The sequence below is a fragment of the Ixodes scapularis genome, unplaced genomic scaffold, assembly GCF_016920785.2.
Source record: "Ixodes scapularis isolate PalLabHiFi unplaced genomic scaffold, ASM1692078v2 PGA_scaffold4__175_contigs__length_147842914, whole genome shotgun sequence".
In the NCBI taxonomy this organism is placed as follows: domain Eukaryota; kingdom Metazoa; phylum Arthropoda; class Arachnida; order Ixodida; family Ixodidae; genus Ixodes; species Ixodes scapularis.
The window spans coordinates 124,268,829-124,284,290 of NW_024609879.1; the positions used below are offsets into that span (position 1 = coordinate 124,268,829).

The window sequence follows — 15,462 nt, forward strand, 5'->3', positions numbered from 1 at the left end:
GTATATATACACTCTTCCAGCAGAAGGGTATATGTAGTCTTGCACCCTTTTGTTCCATATAATACACCCCCAAAACTTCAGTTCGACGTACAACGCGCTGACGTCGAACTGGCGGCCCCAAACTTTTACGGGGGGCTTGATAAAGGGTACGATATTTCTTATTAAAAAACAAAAAAAAAAATCACTTTTTTTTTTTTTCTTTTTTTTGCAGTGTTTGGAGTGTATAAGGACAAGACAGGACAGGGGTGGAAGATTAAACTTTTTTTTTTTTTGAGGGTGTGTATGTGTCATATCATTATAAAATCGATATTTAGTTTTATTAATAAATAAAATCTTCTCTTCGTTTCACTCAGATCCATTAGTAATACACTACGCAGTCTATTGTTGTTGGTCACCCATTTATTTTTACGTTGTAGCCCTTTTCCTTTATATCTCCACTTGATTAGATTCTATTTGTCTTTGACCCTCCTGCTTGGCTCATTCGGATTGCAGCATGCTCAAAGAGTAAAAGCCAAATTAAAAAAAAAAAAAAAAAAAAAAACTCACGCAAGCAAATTTTTAAAGTTAAATATCCACAACGATGTGCGCCAGAAAGTTTCACCCTGTAACAACAAACAATGAGATCGTCAATAAAGATGCCGAACGTATTTCGCAACCGCACCAACACGACTTTTCGTCCAATGAAAGTAGACGCTTCTTACGACGTCACGCCGACAGCGGGCCAATAAGCACGTCCCGTCGGTGGAGAGTTACCGTACTCTAAGTCTACGATAGAGACCCCCCACCGTCATCGATGGCGGAGTGGGCGCACGTCGCGGCGTCCCGCTGGCTTTCAGCCAATGAGAACGTCACGCATGGGCGGATTGCCATACTCTCACGCATCGCGCGTACTCCACCGGTCGCCTATGCCAAAACCGGCGTTGCGCTCGCTCGCTCAGTCTCTCCTCTGGCTTTGGTGAGGCGCTGCTCTTCCTGGAGTTCCCGGTGGGTTTTACGCCAGCGACAAGATGGTGGTTAAGGTGAGTTATACCGTTCGTCTGTGTAGTTATTCTGGTTCACTCTGGATCTCACCTTCCGACTTCAGTTGTTTCGGTTTCGGATTCCCCGAGTATTATTTCCTTGATTTCGATATTTTCGCGCACAAATGCGGAGTTTCGGAACTTGTTGACGCGCAAAAGTGGGTCACAGCTGTAGTGTGTAATTTTGACTTGCTACCGTCTTTCTAGTTCTTGTGATTATGGAACATTTAGTGCTTGAACTATATGATAGCGAGAAGTCTTCAACTTTTAGTAAGCTAACATTATAAAGATGAAAAAAAAAAGCGTAATGCGATTAAGAAGATATGTTTTCCCGTAAAAACGTGATAAAGAAAATGATAAAAAAAAAAAGTTGGAATATAATTTAAAGTGTTATTTTGATGTGTCGCTTGTTATCAGACTTCGAACACCTAGACATAGCATTGCAACTGCAAAAATAACTTGCATAAAATCACAAGAAAGCATAAAACCGAATCGTTGATTAGATAGCGTTTTAATGTTATTTCGTAAGCTAGCTTGCTTGTGCATGATTCTACTTAAGGAGCATTTAAAGCAAACAAAAATATCTCACAACAGGGGCCGAAAAAAAATATGTACGTAATTAACAAGAACCATTCACAAGAAACTCGAAAGTTTAAAACAAATTGCGACGTGTCTGTTAAAGCAGCCGTGCAGAATACTATAAACCTAAACCATAAGGCACAATTTTTTAAGCTCCAAAACCTGCGTAATATAATTACCATTGGAATTAAGAAATGGGCAAAAAGGCGTGTTGCCATAAAATAATGCCGTATAAGACGAATGATCTCTACAATCCATATTCAGTAACGACTGAGTACATTCAGTTAAGTGATTTTTGGATGCTGCTATACCCCGTTTCAGCTTATGTTGTACCGCAGCGAAGGCTAGAAGCGCGAGCCCATAGCGTTGGCAGCTGCCCTTAATGCACGAGAGCTTGTGCCGCCGAGATGTGCACTAGAGCAAGGAGCTCGCGCTTGAGCCTTTACCGCGGTACATCATAAGATAAAACGGAGTATAGTTGATCGCGTAATACTCTAGTTTTTACTAGTTTTTACTATTGAAATCGGGAGTTTTTTCCGAGCAAATCTCGACGACAACTTCGATCTTCCTCTGCGACAAGACACCAAACCAGAAAGGAGTGTAGTAGCAAAGTTCTGTCCACTGCTATCTCCTCAGCCTACGCGCTGCGCGGCGAATGCATGCTCCGCAAATACCTACGCTCAAGTGCCACGCGATAACGTTATCTCCTTCTCAAGGACGTCCCAAACGGATATTCCCGTGTATTCGCGGCGCTATTAGGTCGGCATTGAAGGGTTCGTTACATACCCTTGCCTGTATATAGATGATTCAATGGGGAACCCAATGGGTGTTTCTAACGGCGTTACTTCTGTTCTATCGACCAACACACGGTTTACAAACAAGCCCGCGTTTGTCCACACCGGCTGTGGACATTGCGCGTGTGCAAAAACCAGATTCGCGTGAAGCGAAGCATCTGCGCATGCGCAGTGCCGACAGCAGCGCCACCGTGGTGGCGTGGCGTACCAGAGAGTTGATTCGCTCTATATACTTCGTTTAGCCACATGTCCGAGCACGGTCGAAAGCACAAACGTATACAACGCTAAAGGCACGTCTTAAAATCGCGAGTCACTGGGTCCTCCCTGTGCATGATTGGCTTATCGATGATAGAAAACGCAAAGAAGCATGAGGAGCATCATGACGTAGCGATTTTGACGCTGTTTGATTGGTCCCATCATTTCGTAGGATCGGTTGTGTCTCGATTTGAAATAAAGCGAAGTATAGTTTTTTTTAAAATTCATTTTACTGTAGCTGTGCCGTCATTATGCTTAATTACAACGCCAAAGAACTGTAGTGCGCACCAAAGACTTGTGAACATGTTTACATCAGCTGGTATTTCAGAAAATGTATGATCAAGCCTTCATGAAACGACGGTGCCACCGTATGTAAGCTTTAACCATACATAGTGTACCAAAAAACAAAACGTATACATAATAAAGTTAAGGCACATACTTCATCATGCCTGTACTTTTTTTTCGTTGTTAACTGACGCTGTTTACAATATATGCCAGCTAGTTCAAGCCCATAAAGGGAAAACATATGTATAGCACTATTATCATCGTAGACATAGAACCTATCGCCAGCTGTAATAATTTATTCCGTACTTCCATTCATGGTTTTCATTCCCCCAATATAAAGAAAGAATGGTTTTTCTAAGCATTGAGAGCTTTTGTCATAAATTTTAGTCGGTACTTTATGTGGACTGGAGTATCTTTTTAAGTGAATGGTGAGGTAGATGTGTAGGAATAATTTGCATATGGAGATCAGGTGCGAACGAATCATAACACGAAATTTCGCAGAGCTCCTAGCGCAATCGGTATGGCGAAGAATAATTAAACAGAATGTGAATCTTGGAGGTGCGTTTTGGAATTTTTAATACAACTCTAGAATCGATTCGCAACACGTGTATCTCTCGAGTTTCCAAAACCAATATTGCACTTTATATATATATATATATATATATATATATATATATATATATATATATTATATTATATTTTACGAGCTGGAACTGGTTATGGCGTGCATCGCGGTAATTTCCGGAGTTTCGTTTTTGCCAATTACTACCTACAGAAAGTAAAAGAAGTCTACGTGCGTTACCAGTATGTCATATGACACGCTACTCTCTTTTTTTTCTTACTTTTGTATAGTTATTTGCAAAAAGGGCGATTCACAAATCCCATCGTCCATCGCCTCTGATAAACAGTAGCTGACCCTGTGGACAAAGGAACAGATTATGCTTTTACTGGTACCAAAGAGACTCATTTTGAACTCTCAGAAAAAGAGGTGTATTCTTACACCCTTTGTTCACATATAATGTGGACAAACGGTGTAAGAATACGTAAAATTTGGGGTCGTCTGCTCGACTATGGGGCGCTGTACGTCGAACGGAAGTTTTGGGGTGTATTAAATGGGACAAAGGGTGTAAGGTTACACCCTTTTTTTTAGAGTGTGGATGCATGAGTAATATATATTTGAAACTAAAGTGAGAGGGCAGGCTAGCTGGTTCAACACTACCATTGCAACTCTTGCTCCAGGGCTACTATGTGAATATATTTATCTTCTATATTCATAAAATAAAACAACAAAACTAAAAAGAAATAAAGCTTCTTTTTATGTAGTAAAGTAAGTATAAAACCGGATTTATTCGAATGACGGTAGGCCAAAGGGGTGCCCGTGCTGATTCCTATACTTCTTTCTCAGTTTTCGGAGCCTCGTCATAGGCCTATGCCAGTTCGTCTGCGTGAACACTTTGGTAATATGCAGAAGTTCAAACACTGGGTCGAATCTTTGGTTTGTAGATCTCTTGAACTATAGGTCTGTTCGATTTGACCAGAAAGTTCTGAACTAGTTCTGGCCGAGTTCAGACGAGTGCAGGAGTCGTGCAGCGACGGCGCAGAACCAGTGCAGCCGCCGCGCTTGGACTGGCGCTGTGATCGGCTTTCTGAGCTTTCCCAGCGGAAGCGCAGAGTGTCGTCTGCATCTGCTGGCTCTTGTTTCTAAACGCCAAGTTGTATGCTATATTTATTTGTTCGTGGGTTGATGAGACAAATCGTGTTTCCTTATACGGAACCTTTTCTGTGAATATTTTTTTATTCGCGTGTACTAAAAACGTTTTCTGCACGAAATGTGTTTCTGTCTGCATTTTTAACGGCCGTTCGGTGCCTCTCATTTCCATAAGCGTTCGTGTCCTTCACATTCATTTAGCAATAGTAGAATCATTGCTAGTCTCTCGAGTCTCGTATTTCTATGATATGTTCGCGGCATCGGGATGATTTTGCGTCGGGAGTCACTGGCGGCAGCGCGCTCGATAGCGGTCACCTCGAAGACGAAGGCCTGACGATAGCGTTTTGGCCGATACAGTTATCGACCGTAACTTTGGCGTCAAGCTAAAGCGTTTATGCTGATTCTCAAGAAAGAACTGCATAGAACTACCAAGCCAATGCCGATTCTCGGCGCCGTTTTTCCCAGGCACATTAGTGGGCGTCCAAGGCATGCGAGGGCCAATGTACTAAATCCCAGATTTCTGCAATGTATCGGAGTCGTCATTACGCATCTAAAAGCAACTGAAGGCGGGGACTATCAAGAGTGCAATACCTTTCCCGTGTCGGTAAGGAAGAATATCAACACTGTGGATCCCCACATAGCATCAAAAACAAACAATTTACGTCATCCAGTATTTCAACACTTACCACAGGGAGCCAAACCTACACGAGCAGGTGCCTAAAACACTTTCAGAATAACATAATCAATCAAATTCCTTATGATCTCGATTCCCCGTCCACCGCAGGTACGTTATTATCATAATTGGGAGGAACTGCAGCCTCCGTATCGACGTTATTGTTAAACATCGCAGACATTTGAGCAAGAGCTGCGAAAAATGACACCGCGAGCAGTGACGGGCGAGGAGTGTCGTCTGCCATCGCCGTCTGCTCTTGTCGTCTGCTTCTGCACGGACGCTGAACTGACTCTAAAGCCGGTGCAAGATTTTTGAGGAACTGGGTCTGAACTCGTTCACAACTGGGATGAATCGAACGCGCCAGTGCAGCGGCCGGGCAACTTCCGGTTGAATCGAATGCACCAGCTCCTGCACTGCTGAACTAGTTCAGCCAGTTCAGGCGAATCGAACAGACCTTATGACTGCCTCTTTCTTAATTATTCTTGCCAGCTTCGATTCTAGTTTACACTCCGCGTGCAAAATTATAATTTTTTAATGTTTCCGAAGAACCCTCTTACTCTAACTTATATTTAGAAATGGCTTATGGTACTGTCTAACCGTGTATAGGCAATGCTAGACATAACGACCCCTTTCGCTTTACGTTCCGTTACGAGAAACACATACGAGTTTTGCAGTGGGATTACACATAGGCGAGGCGTACCCTATCACGTTTTTGCCTGGTTTGCGTAAACTATACAGCGAAGTGCTGAAGCGGCTCATATACACACAGCCGCGAGTGCAATGACAATCTCTACGCGCGCACTTGGTCGACCAACCACATTTCAAGGTTGCCAGCTCCTAAGACGAAGTTTAACTAACAACACCTAGAATAATCAAAGCTCTAATTGCGCGTGCATTTGGACGCCGTCACTGTGAGAGCGAGCGCAGCCACAGAATCGAACACGAATGCCGCGTCATGGTTCGGCTGGGCATAAGTCACATTTTGCGTCGCTGACACTCGGCGTCGGCCCCCAAATGGCCGAGCTGCGGTACCACCTATGCGGAGATCAAGTCGTCTGCTTCTTGCGCAGGAGTGGTGGTGACGTCAGAAAGATGCTAAGCTCTGATTGGCTGATTGAAAACAAAAATTGTGGGTAGACCTCAAGGCGTCTAGCCATTGAGCTTTACTCACTCTTTTCTTCAATCAGCCAATAAGAGCTCGGCTTCGTTCTGACGTCACCGCCACTCCTGAGCAAGGAGCAGACGAGTTGCTCCCCGTATAGCGGGATGGGACGGCGTTACCTGGAGATAGAGGAAACGGTTCGCACGGTTCGCTTATTCTATAGTTCCCGATAACTTCGAAAACGCAGGGCGTAATATACTATTTTCCCGCTTCTCGGTTCCTGATTGGTTGCTAGGTGTCCATGTGTGCCAATGCCACTCTCTGATTGGCCGCAGAGCGATGCTAGGATGCTCGGTTTTGCCACACCCTGCTTTTTTAATAAATTGTCAGGGTCGAAAGGTGTTGTTTTCTTTGTTTATACGATATTACTACCCGGCCAATCAGGGCCAAGGCAAGAGGGGCAAGACATAACGTAGGTGAAAATTGCAACAGAGGAATGGCAACGTCGCTCGAGAGGTTAAACGATTTTTACACCCTATATACAATGCTATAGGAACATAAAAATAAAGACAGATTACCTAGAGAAAGAAAAAAAAAAGGAGTGATTCTATTAACAAAGTACAGGGTGTAAAAACAAATTGCAGGGTTTATTTCCCCTTTCACAATAAACTACGCATCGCCGAGCGCTCATTCTCCGCAAAAATGTAGCCCTATAGAGGTCCGAACTAGATGCTAAGGTTTTAGCACTAAAGCTTATCTTTTTAAGAAGTTATAAGAGATTTTCCGAAAATTTCGATGGAGAAAAAATGGCGGCAGGCAGAGCTCTCGAATACTCCAGTTACCGAAAAGGGGGGAAATGGGCCCAATTTTTCCATTGAAGAGTTTTGAAGATCACGTATACTTTTTGAATAAGAAAACGGTTATTGTTGAAACTTTGGCATCAGGATCGAACGTGGGGTTCGGAATGAATCGAGGAGAAAACTAGTTCTTAAATGTGCTGAGCTCGTGCATTTTTCGTTCGGTTGCAATCGAGATGTTGGACAAGAAACGAGGAAATGGAGTGTGCAGCGTTCGCCCTCACGACCGCCGACGCAAAACATCCGGGCAGTCGTGGGGTGCCGCCGGAGCTCGTACGCTCACGTTTGCCGTGAGTTGTTCGAGACACGACCTTCGGGACGGGGAGAGCACTTGCTGCACGAGAAGGATCTCGAATCACGTGGGCCGCGTGCGTGCTTCGCAACAAAGCGGCTCTTGCCAGTCCGGAGTGCATGCGCGTGCTCAGCTGACCAAGATTTATTCGTGTCTCCTATACTTATTTGTCGAATAGGGTCTGCAAAGTTTAGCTTTAACTGACGACTTTTTTTTTTCTGTGCGGACGTCCAAACCCAGAAAAGATGCAATAATACAGGGCGTTATATTTTCTAATTTTTCTCCTTTCTCCTTTCCCTTCCAAGTGGATCGTAGAAGATAGTCACTGCGACATTGAAGAACACTGATGAAAGATCAGTTACTATTGTTCTTGAATATTAAAGACCGACGACCAGCTCGCGCTTTCCACTTTTCGTCCGCTTCCTCCTCTCCCTCCTACCCTTTCCACCCACGCCCGCCCCTCTTGGTCCCTTCTTTCCATCCTTCGCTTCCCTCGCCCGAAGGCGTGGAGAGGAGGGTCTTCTGCCTTGCAGAATCTCGAGTCTGGTCGTCGGCCTTTAAGTGTACCAGCTGATATTAATTCATTAAATAATACTAGGTTGTCGTACTCTACCAGTGTGTCGAAATTCTGAAGCACTATTTTCATTGTCTTTGATACTTGACAGGTTTTGTAAGAATGTTGGGGTGTCAAGTTGCGAAGAAGATTACCGTTGGCAGCTTTCGTTCATTGGCATGTTGGCGTCTATGCAGTTATCCTGCTTTTTTTCATTGATTTCCGACAATAACTGTTTTTCAAAAACGTGACTTCGTCACTATTTTTTTTAATATTTTACCTTCTCAATTTTCAATTATCGTAAAAAAAACTTAAAATTATAATTTCAATATAAGAATATGAGGCAGAAGTGCACTCTGCGTGTGGAAACTGAGCGTGAGTTCTCCCACGTCCAGTATTCCAAATATTTGTTGTTGTCTATTGTTATCAAATCTCAGTCTGATCCCATCACTGTGAAGCTCAGACTAGGTCAAGTGTCAACGAGGGGATCCCATTTTTTCATACAGTGAGCACAGCACCCACTTCGGCCACAACACGTTGATTGCCTTTCAGTGTACTTTTTCTAAGGCCAAAACGAGTTTTCAGCATGACCACCAACAGCATACCAAATGTAGGGCATGGTCATATACGAAACTCGATCTAACTAAGACACCACATAATCACCAGATGAACACACCGGTAAACGGGAAGAGCAATACATCGAACCAGGGTCAAAATTATTCGAAGGCCTTGCTTCACAGCTGTCCTTAAAACATGATGCTCGATTCTCAATTTGCAGAGACGGCGGTACCGCAGAGTGGGAATCGCGGTCCATTGCAACTCAAGAAGGCAGAACGAGGGTAAAACGGGCCGGGGAGAAGGAAGCAGACGGAACGCTGGAGAAGAGACGGAGAAACCTCCTTCTCTTTTTAGCGTTCCGTCTGCTTCCTCCTCCCCGGCCCGTCTTACCCTCGCCGTACCTTCTCGAGTTGCAGCGGACTGTAGTTATGTATGTGACATGAAAAGGATATAAGCGGGCACCAAATTTTACGGATTAGGTTAGTGCCCCAAAAGATAACTTTTCATAACCCTATAGTAGTTTCGATGACCACTCTTAGAATCTCAGAATAAAATACAAGAAAACGGCCATCGCTTGTTCGTTCTACCAGTGTCGCGCTACATAAAATATCTCGTACTGCTGTTCGACGTAGATCATCCAGATGACAGCCATTCTGAGAGGCGCCAGTGAACCCCCTATAGGTTGTGAAAGTTGCGAATACCGGAGCGACAGCAGCTGGGTTGTTCTCTTTGAGCCTCGTTGGCTAAGAGGAACGCTGCTATGTCAAGACAACTCTTTCCAGGGTCGGCACACAAAAGATTGGTCGTATATACTCCACGAAGAGGAAAGTCAGGATGACGACAGCCCTATTCGAGTACCGCCGCAGCACATCTCCTGTTGGTATATACGCTTGGAAGGGGCTGCTCTGTTTGCTCGGACAAAGCCAAACATTCGGTAGACAGGGCTCGAGTGTCAAATCCATTGTTCACTCGGGAGATCGTAAAGAAAAAGGCTTCATTGTGCGAAGCGAGATCTCAAGGACAAGAAGAACGGCGATTCAGAAGTCGTGAGGAACAGCATCGGGCCGATACAGTGGTCACGAGGCAAATTTCATCGACGGCGGTCCGGGCTGTCAGCTTTCGAGGCTATATAGTCAACATCGCGTGTTTCTGAGTGCGATTCGGGAGTAAAACAATTCGTGTAGATAAGCCAATAAACTAAGTGCAACGAAACGTTTTCACAAATGTGTCTACCTGGTGCATTTATCATACCCAGATTAAATAAATATACAAGGTAAAAAAATGTATACTTTACGGCCGAACGGAGCTCGTGAGAGTACCTTGTAAAATAATCAAGACCTCCGAGCATCGTCCTCTTCTTCCGTGGAACGTCAGCACAGTCGGATGGTGACACCTCTCAGCAATTGGACCCGAGCTCTATGCCGAGCGTCCTGCGACGCGTTGATTGGACGCGGGGACCAGCCGAACGTCGACGCAGCACTCGTGACCAATCCGCGTCTTCGCTCGATCTCGCTGTGATGACGTCAATAATTTGATTATTCTAGATGGTGTAGGGCTAGTTTCCACGTTACTGAACTAGCCCTGTTTGAGAACATCTGTGAACGAAAGTTTTACTGGGGACATGCTCGCACTTGAGTGGCAGCGCAATTTGACAAAGGCTGGTCGTCGGTGTACGGCAGGGAAATGCCATCGCGGTTCCAACGAGTCGCTCCTTAAATAATGGCGCCTAGCGTGTGTCCCACTTCTAACCCTCGTGCACCCAATCAGTTCCAAAAAGAGGTGTGCAAATCTTGGTTCGATTCCAATAGCGCTGCGTCATGCATGCATAACCTTCGCGGAGCAAGAGTTAGCCACGACATGCCGGCTCCCCTTGCAGTGCTCAAGACAGAAATGACGCCTCGTTATTCTACGTTGCGCTACTTTCAAACGTTTAACCTTTCCTTAGCCTGCATGAAATATCTGAAACACCCTGCAATGAGCTCTTCGCTGTTCTTAATCTGCTGTTTCACTCACATAGACTGCTTCCCAAATCTCTAGATAACACATATATCAGCCTACTCTGTCATTAACACTGCCCGGCGTTTTCTCGAACCGTGAGATATTGCGTGCAACGAGCACGTGTTCGCTATGATCGACCTTACGCTATTGGCAAGAAGAATCTGATAAGGCGGAACAGTTAACGTCATCGCCGAAACCTTATCAATCGCAATCAAGTCAAAAATAGTTGTAATCTAATTGTGTCGAACTGATTACGGTGTCTTTCCCGCAATGAAACCGTGGTCTCTTCACGCAGCGAAAGTTAAAAGACTAATTTACACGCTTACGGTTCAGCGTGATCGACTGCGTTACAATCGCTTAAAACCGTTTACGACGAGAAGACACACTGGCGCTATCTATCGGAGCCCCGAAACGCTCGCGATCTGCGTATATTTTAATCCTGACAATGTCACATACGACCATTCCTCATAGATAGCGCGTGTACATTTCATCTCGTAAATACTGCAAAAAAAAAAAAAAAAAAAAAAAAAAACCTTCGCTCTACTTATACGCATGTGTGTTTTCAGGCCTAGCCTATAGGTGGCGCCATCCTACTTTCTCGTCGTAAACGGTTTTAAACGGCTGAGCACTTGATACTCTACTGTAAAGGTCTTCACCCTATGCCTACCGAAGACAACATAGATTTAATAAAGTCATTGGGTTTTAGAGACAGCGAAGGGAAAGTGGATTTCAAGACTGTAGAGATTACCAGGCAAAGATTAAGTGAATGGTGGCAGAAATCGAGAGAAAACTAGGTATTTTCTTATTCACTGATGGCAAGGGGGTTTCATAGCCTCACTTTCTTTGCACTGCGGAGTGAATATAGATTTCACATTTAAATATTCTAAGCTTAAATGGTAAAACAAAATGGCTAGGTGGCGTAAGCTACCGCCCGATCCAAAGGGCTCAGCCGTATTCACCCATCCATCCATCCATCTGTCGTAAGCGGTAACGAACTCTATGAAGACTGGATGATCCCCACACAAGAACGAGAGCAAGAGAAGCTTATCATGGACTCGCTTCTTGATTACGTCCATCCAACCAGTCGCTTAAAAAGATGATTCTGTATTCGTTTTCACGTTTCAAAATATACGTGTATGTGCATTTTATCAAAGCGTACCCGTTTCAAACGCCATAAGCATCGCTTCTTCCTCCGACAACTAAATCTTGTAAGAACTACTTCGCGCGGCGTTTAAACAATGCGCAAACATTTTTTTTTTCTTTTCGTGAAGTGAAAACGAGTTTAGTTAAGCTATTTTTGTCTTTCTTTCCCTTAGATAAACGTGTCCTACTACTACAACTACTAGTAAGCGTTGACAAGCGGTTGCAAAGCAGTCATTCAAACTCATACGCAAATGTATGAAGCATCCTTAACGGGGTCTGCAGTGACGAGCGGCCGCTGTGTACCTGTCGTCCCCACATTGCGGGGGGGAGGAAATCCTTTTATCGGCGGTGCAGCTCATTGCGCAGGGGGGCCAAGGCCCGGACAGCCAGAGTCAGAAACAATAGGAGCACTTTGTACTGCACGGTCTCACGGCTTTCGAAGCAGTGCGTTGAGAAGCAAACGCCCCACGTTGCAGAAGACCGTAAGCGTCACAAGGACGCGTGCGATGCCGTGAAGAGGTTGTCGACATCCGAGACGCGTCCAAAGGCAGTATGCACTTCGTGCACTCATCATTCGAGGTTGCCTTTTTCGGTCAGCATGATTTGTCGAGACCTTTGTTTGATCAGGAGTCGGGGTTTTGAATCTACAAAGAGAGCCCCCGCATATCTGTCTTTGTGTGTGTGTGTGTGTGTGGGGGGGGGGGGGGGGGGGGGGAGTGAAGCACAGGAGTCAGTATTTAGCACTTACAGAAATTTAAAAAGTATATATATATTACTGCTCGTTAAACGCATCAATCGTATATTGCTCACTGCACAGCTTGTCTACTCGATAATTTCAGCAACTTCCTGATAACCCTGAGGTGGATTTCTAAATGAATTATATCATGAATGCCTTCTGGAAAATGGGCCTATGCCGACTTATGAGTTTCCCGTATAAAAGCAAAAAATGTTAGGCGTCCGAATGAGCATAAGTAACAACGTATGACTCAGAAATGAGTTCAAACACATCACTGCGTCTATTTTGTTTTTAATGTGTCCTGTTTGTGCCACAGTGAAGATATTTTGGACACACTAAGTAAGAATTATTAATATTGTTATTATATTACTATATAATTATTATAGCCTAGCTCACTATTAGAAAGATACCTCAATATTGATTTCAGGCCAATGCGACGGCCATTATTTTGTCGTGATGTCTAATTGTTATAAATTGATAACATATCCTCCGGAAGATTTTTTTCCTACATTTTTTTTTGTGTTTCCTTTTCGTGGAATTACTTTGGAAGCAAAATCTAATTTATGACTATTTCCCCACTTTTTCGAAAAGAAGAAAGAAACATTTCGGACCACCCATGCTTGTTCTTTTTTTTTTTTTAACCTAGGCTAGGTGGCGCAAGCTACTGCCCGTTACAAAGGGTATAGCCATTAACGTCCATTCATTCATCCATCCATACATTCATGAACACAAATTCACAATGGACCTTTTCCGAGAAGCGTTCTGCGCACGCGCGAGCGCCCGATGCCAAGCGGTGGAAGTCGGCACGAAAAATCAAGGAAATTCGGAATGAGGCTGTAAATCGACGAGTAGAACACGTAATCGCAGCATATATATAATTGTGGTACGCAAAAAAAGAAAGTGTACGGAAAGAAAAACACGACGTTTGGGTGGACGCTACGGATTTCCCTTTTTAAAGTCGCGTTAGGCCTATCTCGTTGCGTTGGGCACGCGACGCTGCTCAGAGAGCGAAGCAACTGGTAACGTAGCTCCCATTATCGATGGTAGCGCAGGTAGGTCACTTCCTCGATTTTTAGTTCGTGCAGCCACCGCCTGGTGCCGTCGGTATTTGGAAAAGGTCCATTCACTGTCCTATCTCAACCAAACGGCGTCGCCTAAACGTGACTCCAAGGAACAGTCCTTAGGCCATTAGCATAAAAACGGATCGAAAAGCGGTTTGCGTGAACACGAGACGAGCCGCCCATAAATTAACGTCGGCTCCTTGGTTTCGCACGCAGAGTGCCACAGCTTAGACCACGACGAATTCTCTGCAATGCCTGCACGTACGTGTGTAGAGGGGCACGTACTGTGAGCGTAGCAAAACTAACTAACCTCGATTAAACAAATAACCAGCCGCGTATCATTTTCTTTTCATTTCTTTTTGCAACGCGATCCGTGCAGAACTCCAACTGGCTACGGCTACTGCGGCGTGAATCTGCGAGGGTAAAGGTATATAGTCGTCTGCCTCGGCCGTCTGCTTTCGCAACCAGGCCGTTATTTGCATCGGAAACGTCGCCAGGGGAACACAAACTTCCTGATCGTGACCATAAAAAGTAGGAAATCGTACCTTTGTTTTTTATTTCTTTTACAATTAGCTAAAAACTCACGATTTGGACAAAAAAAAAAAAAAAGAAAGGATCCCGCACGCCGCGTCGGGTATCCTCCCTTTCTACCGTTCTGGGCGCCATCTCACGGCGATTTGGTAAAGCGTGCGTTTAGAAAGCTGCGATAAAGAAGGGATCTTGCTTAGAGTACTCGAAGCAGAAATTTGCAATGGTTAAACAGTATGGTGTGCACTCTGAATAGAGAATAAGAAAAAAAAAAAAAAAAACTCGAGGAAATATAAACATTGTTTACATTTCGTTTAGCGTTATCTTATCTAAAATTGCCAGTGTACGTGGGTTTTTACTTTCTCTTTCCATTGCAAACTTGTGGAAAACATAAAATGAATCTAGAGTAATTACTTTCAGAACGTCAGCACCCATTAACCCTTTCCGATACCTTCAATTCAGTTCAACAAAGCTTTCTAGCAATTGACACTACATAAGGAAATGCCTAACTCCAGATTTAAGCCTCATCCATGTAAATTGATGCCAAAGCCTATGAGAGATTTATTTCATGCATTTTTGTTTGTGTTCCCTTTTCGTGGAATTATCTTGGAAGCAAATAAAAGATTAGAAGCAAATCTCTTTTTTCAAATCAAAATCTATGCGTCGCCATTCTGTCTGCGTTTGGAAGGTCTGCAAAAATTTCACGCAAACATAGCGAAACCTTAAATTAGCTAATGTCGAGACAGAACTGTTTTGAACCTGCGCGTTCTTCAAGGACCACGACACGCGTTTGAAGTGTCGTCCACACCGAAATAAGTTCTTATTATTATAAAGCCCACAAAGCAATTCCTCAGGACGCGACCACCTTACCTCCAAGAAGCTTGCCACATTGTGAAAGTCTAAAGTTTATTACCCTTGAGATACATCCTTTTTCTTTTTTTCAAATCCTACACAGAATCGCTCTTTTCAAGGCATAACCATACATTTAAGTTTCATCTTCCGCAAAAGTCTGCCTTCGACGTACACCTAAAGAGCCCACATGCTTCTAGTAAACCTACACAATAAAATAAGCTCTACATTACCATAAAATATCGCCGTAAGGAAACAAGCTGGTACACTGCATTTAAAAGTACAATTCTATTTTTTTTTCCTCCATGTCGAGTGACACGAGGTGACACTAGCCTACGCTGCAATAACCCTTGATTTCTCTAGGGGTAGTCGAAATCCCACGCGTCATCGATACGTAAATCGAGCACGTCGAGGGGAAAAAAAGCAAAGGAAAATGGCGACCTCAACATCCGCGGTCACAGCATGTATGGAG

General features: G+C 44.1%; 1 protein-coding gene across 10 annotated transcripts in view; it reads left to right on the forward strand.

Annotated features, from left to right (window-relative positions):
• The first annotated feature begins 945 nt into the window (after window positions 1–945).
• LOC8023913 overlaps window positions 946–15,462 on the forward strand; it is a 97,788-nt gene continuing 83,271 nt past the window's right edge. For all 10 annotated transcript variants that reach the window (XM_042293418.1, XM_042293421.1, XM_042293420.1 and 7 more), the window contains exon 1: window positions 946–1,019. In XM_042293418.1, coding sequence (XP_042149352.1) covers window positions 1,008–1,019 — 12 coding nt within the window. In that variant the 5' untranslated portion in view covers window positions 946–1,007. The remainder of the gene's footprint in view (window positions 1,020–15,462) is intronic.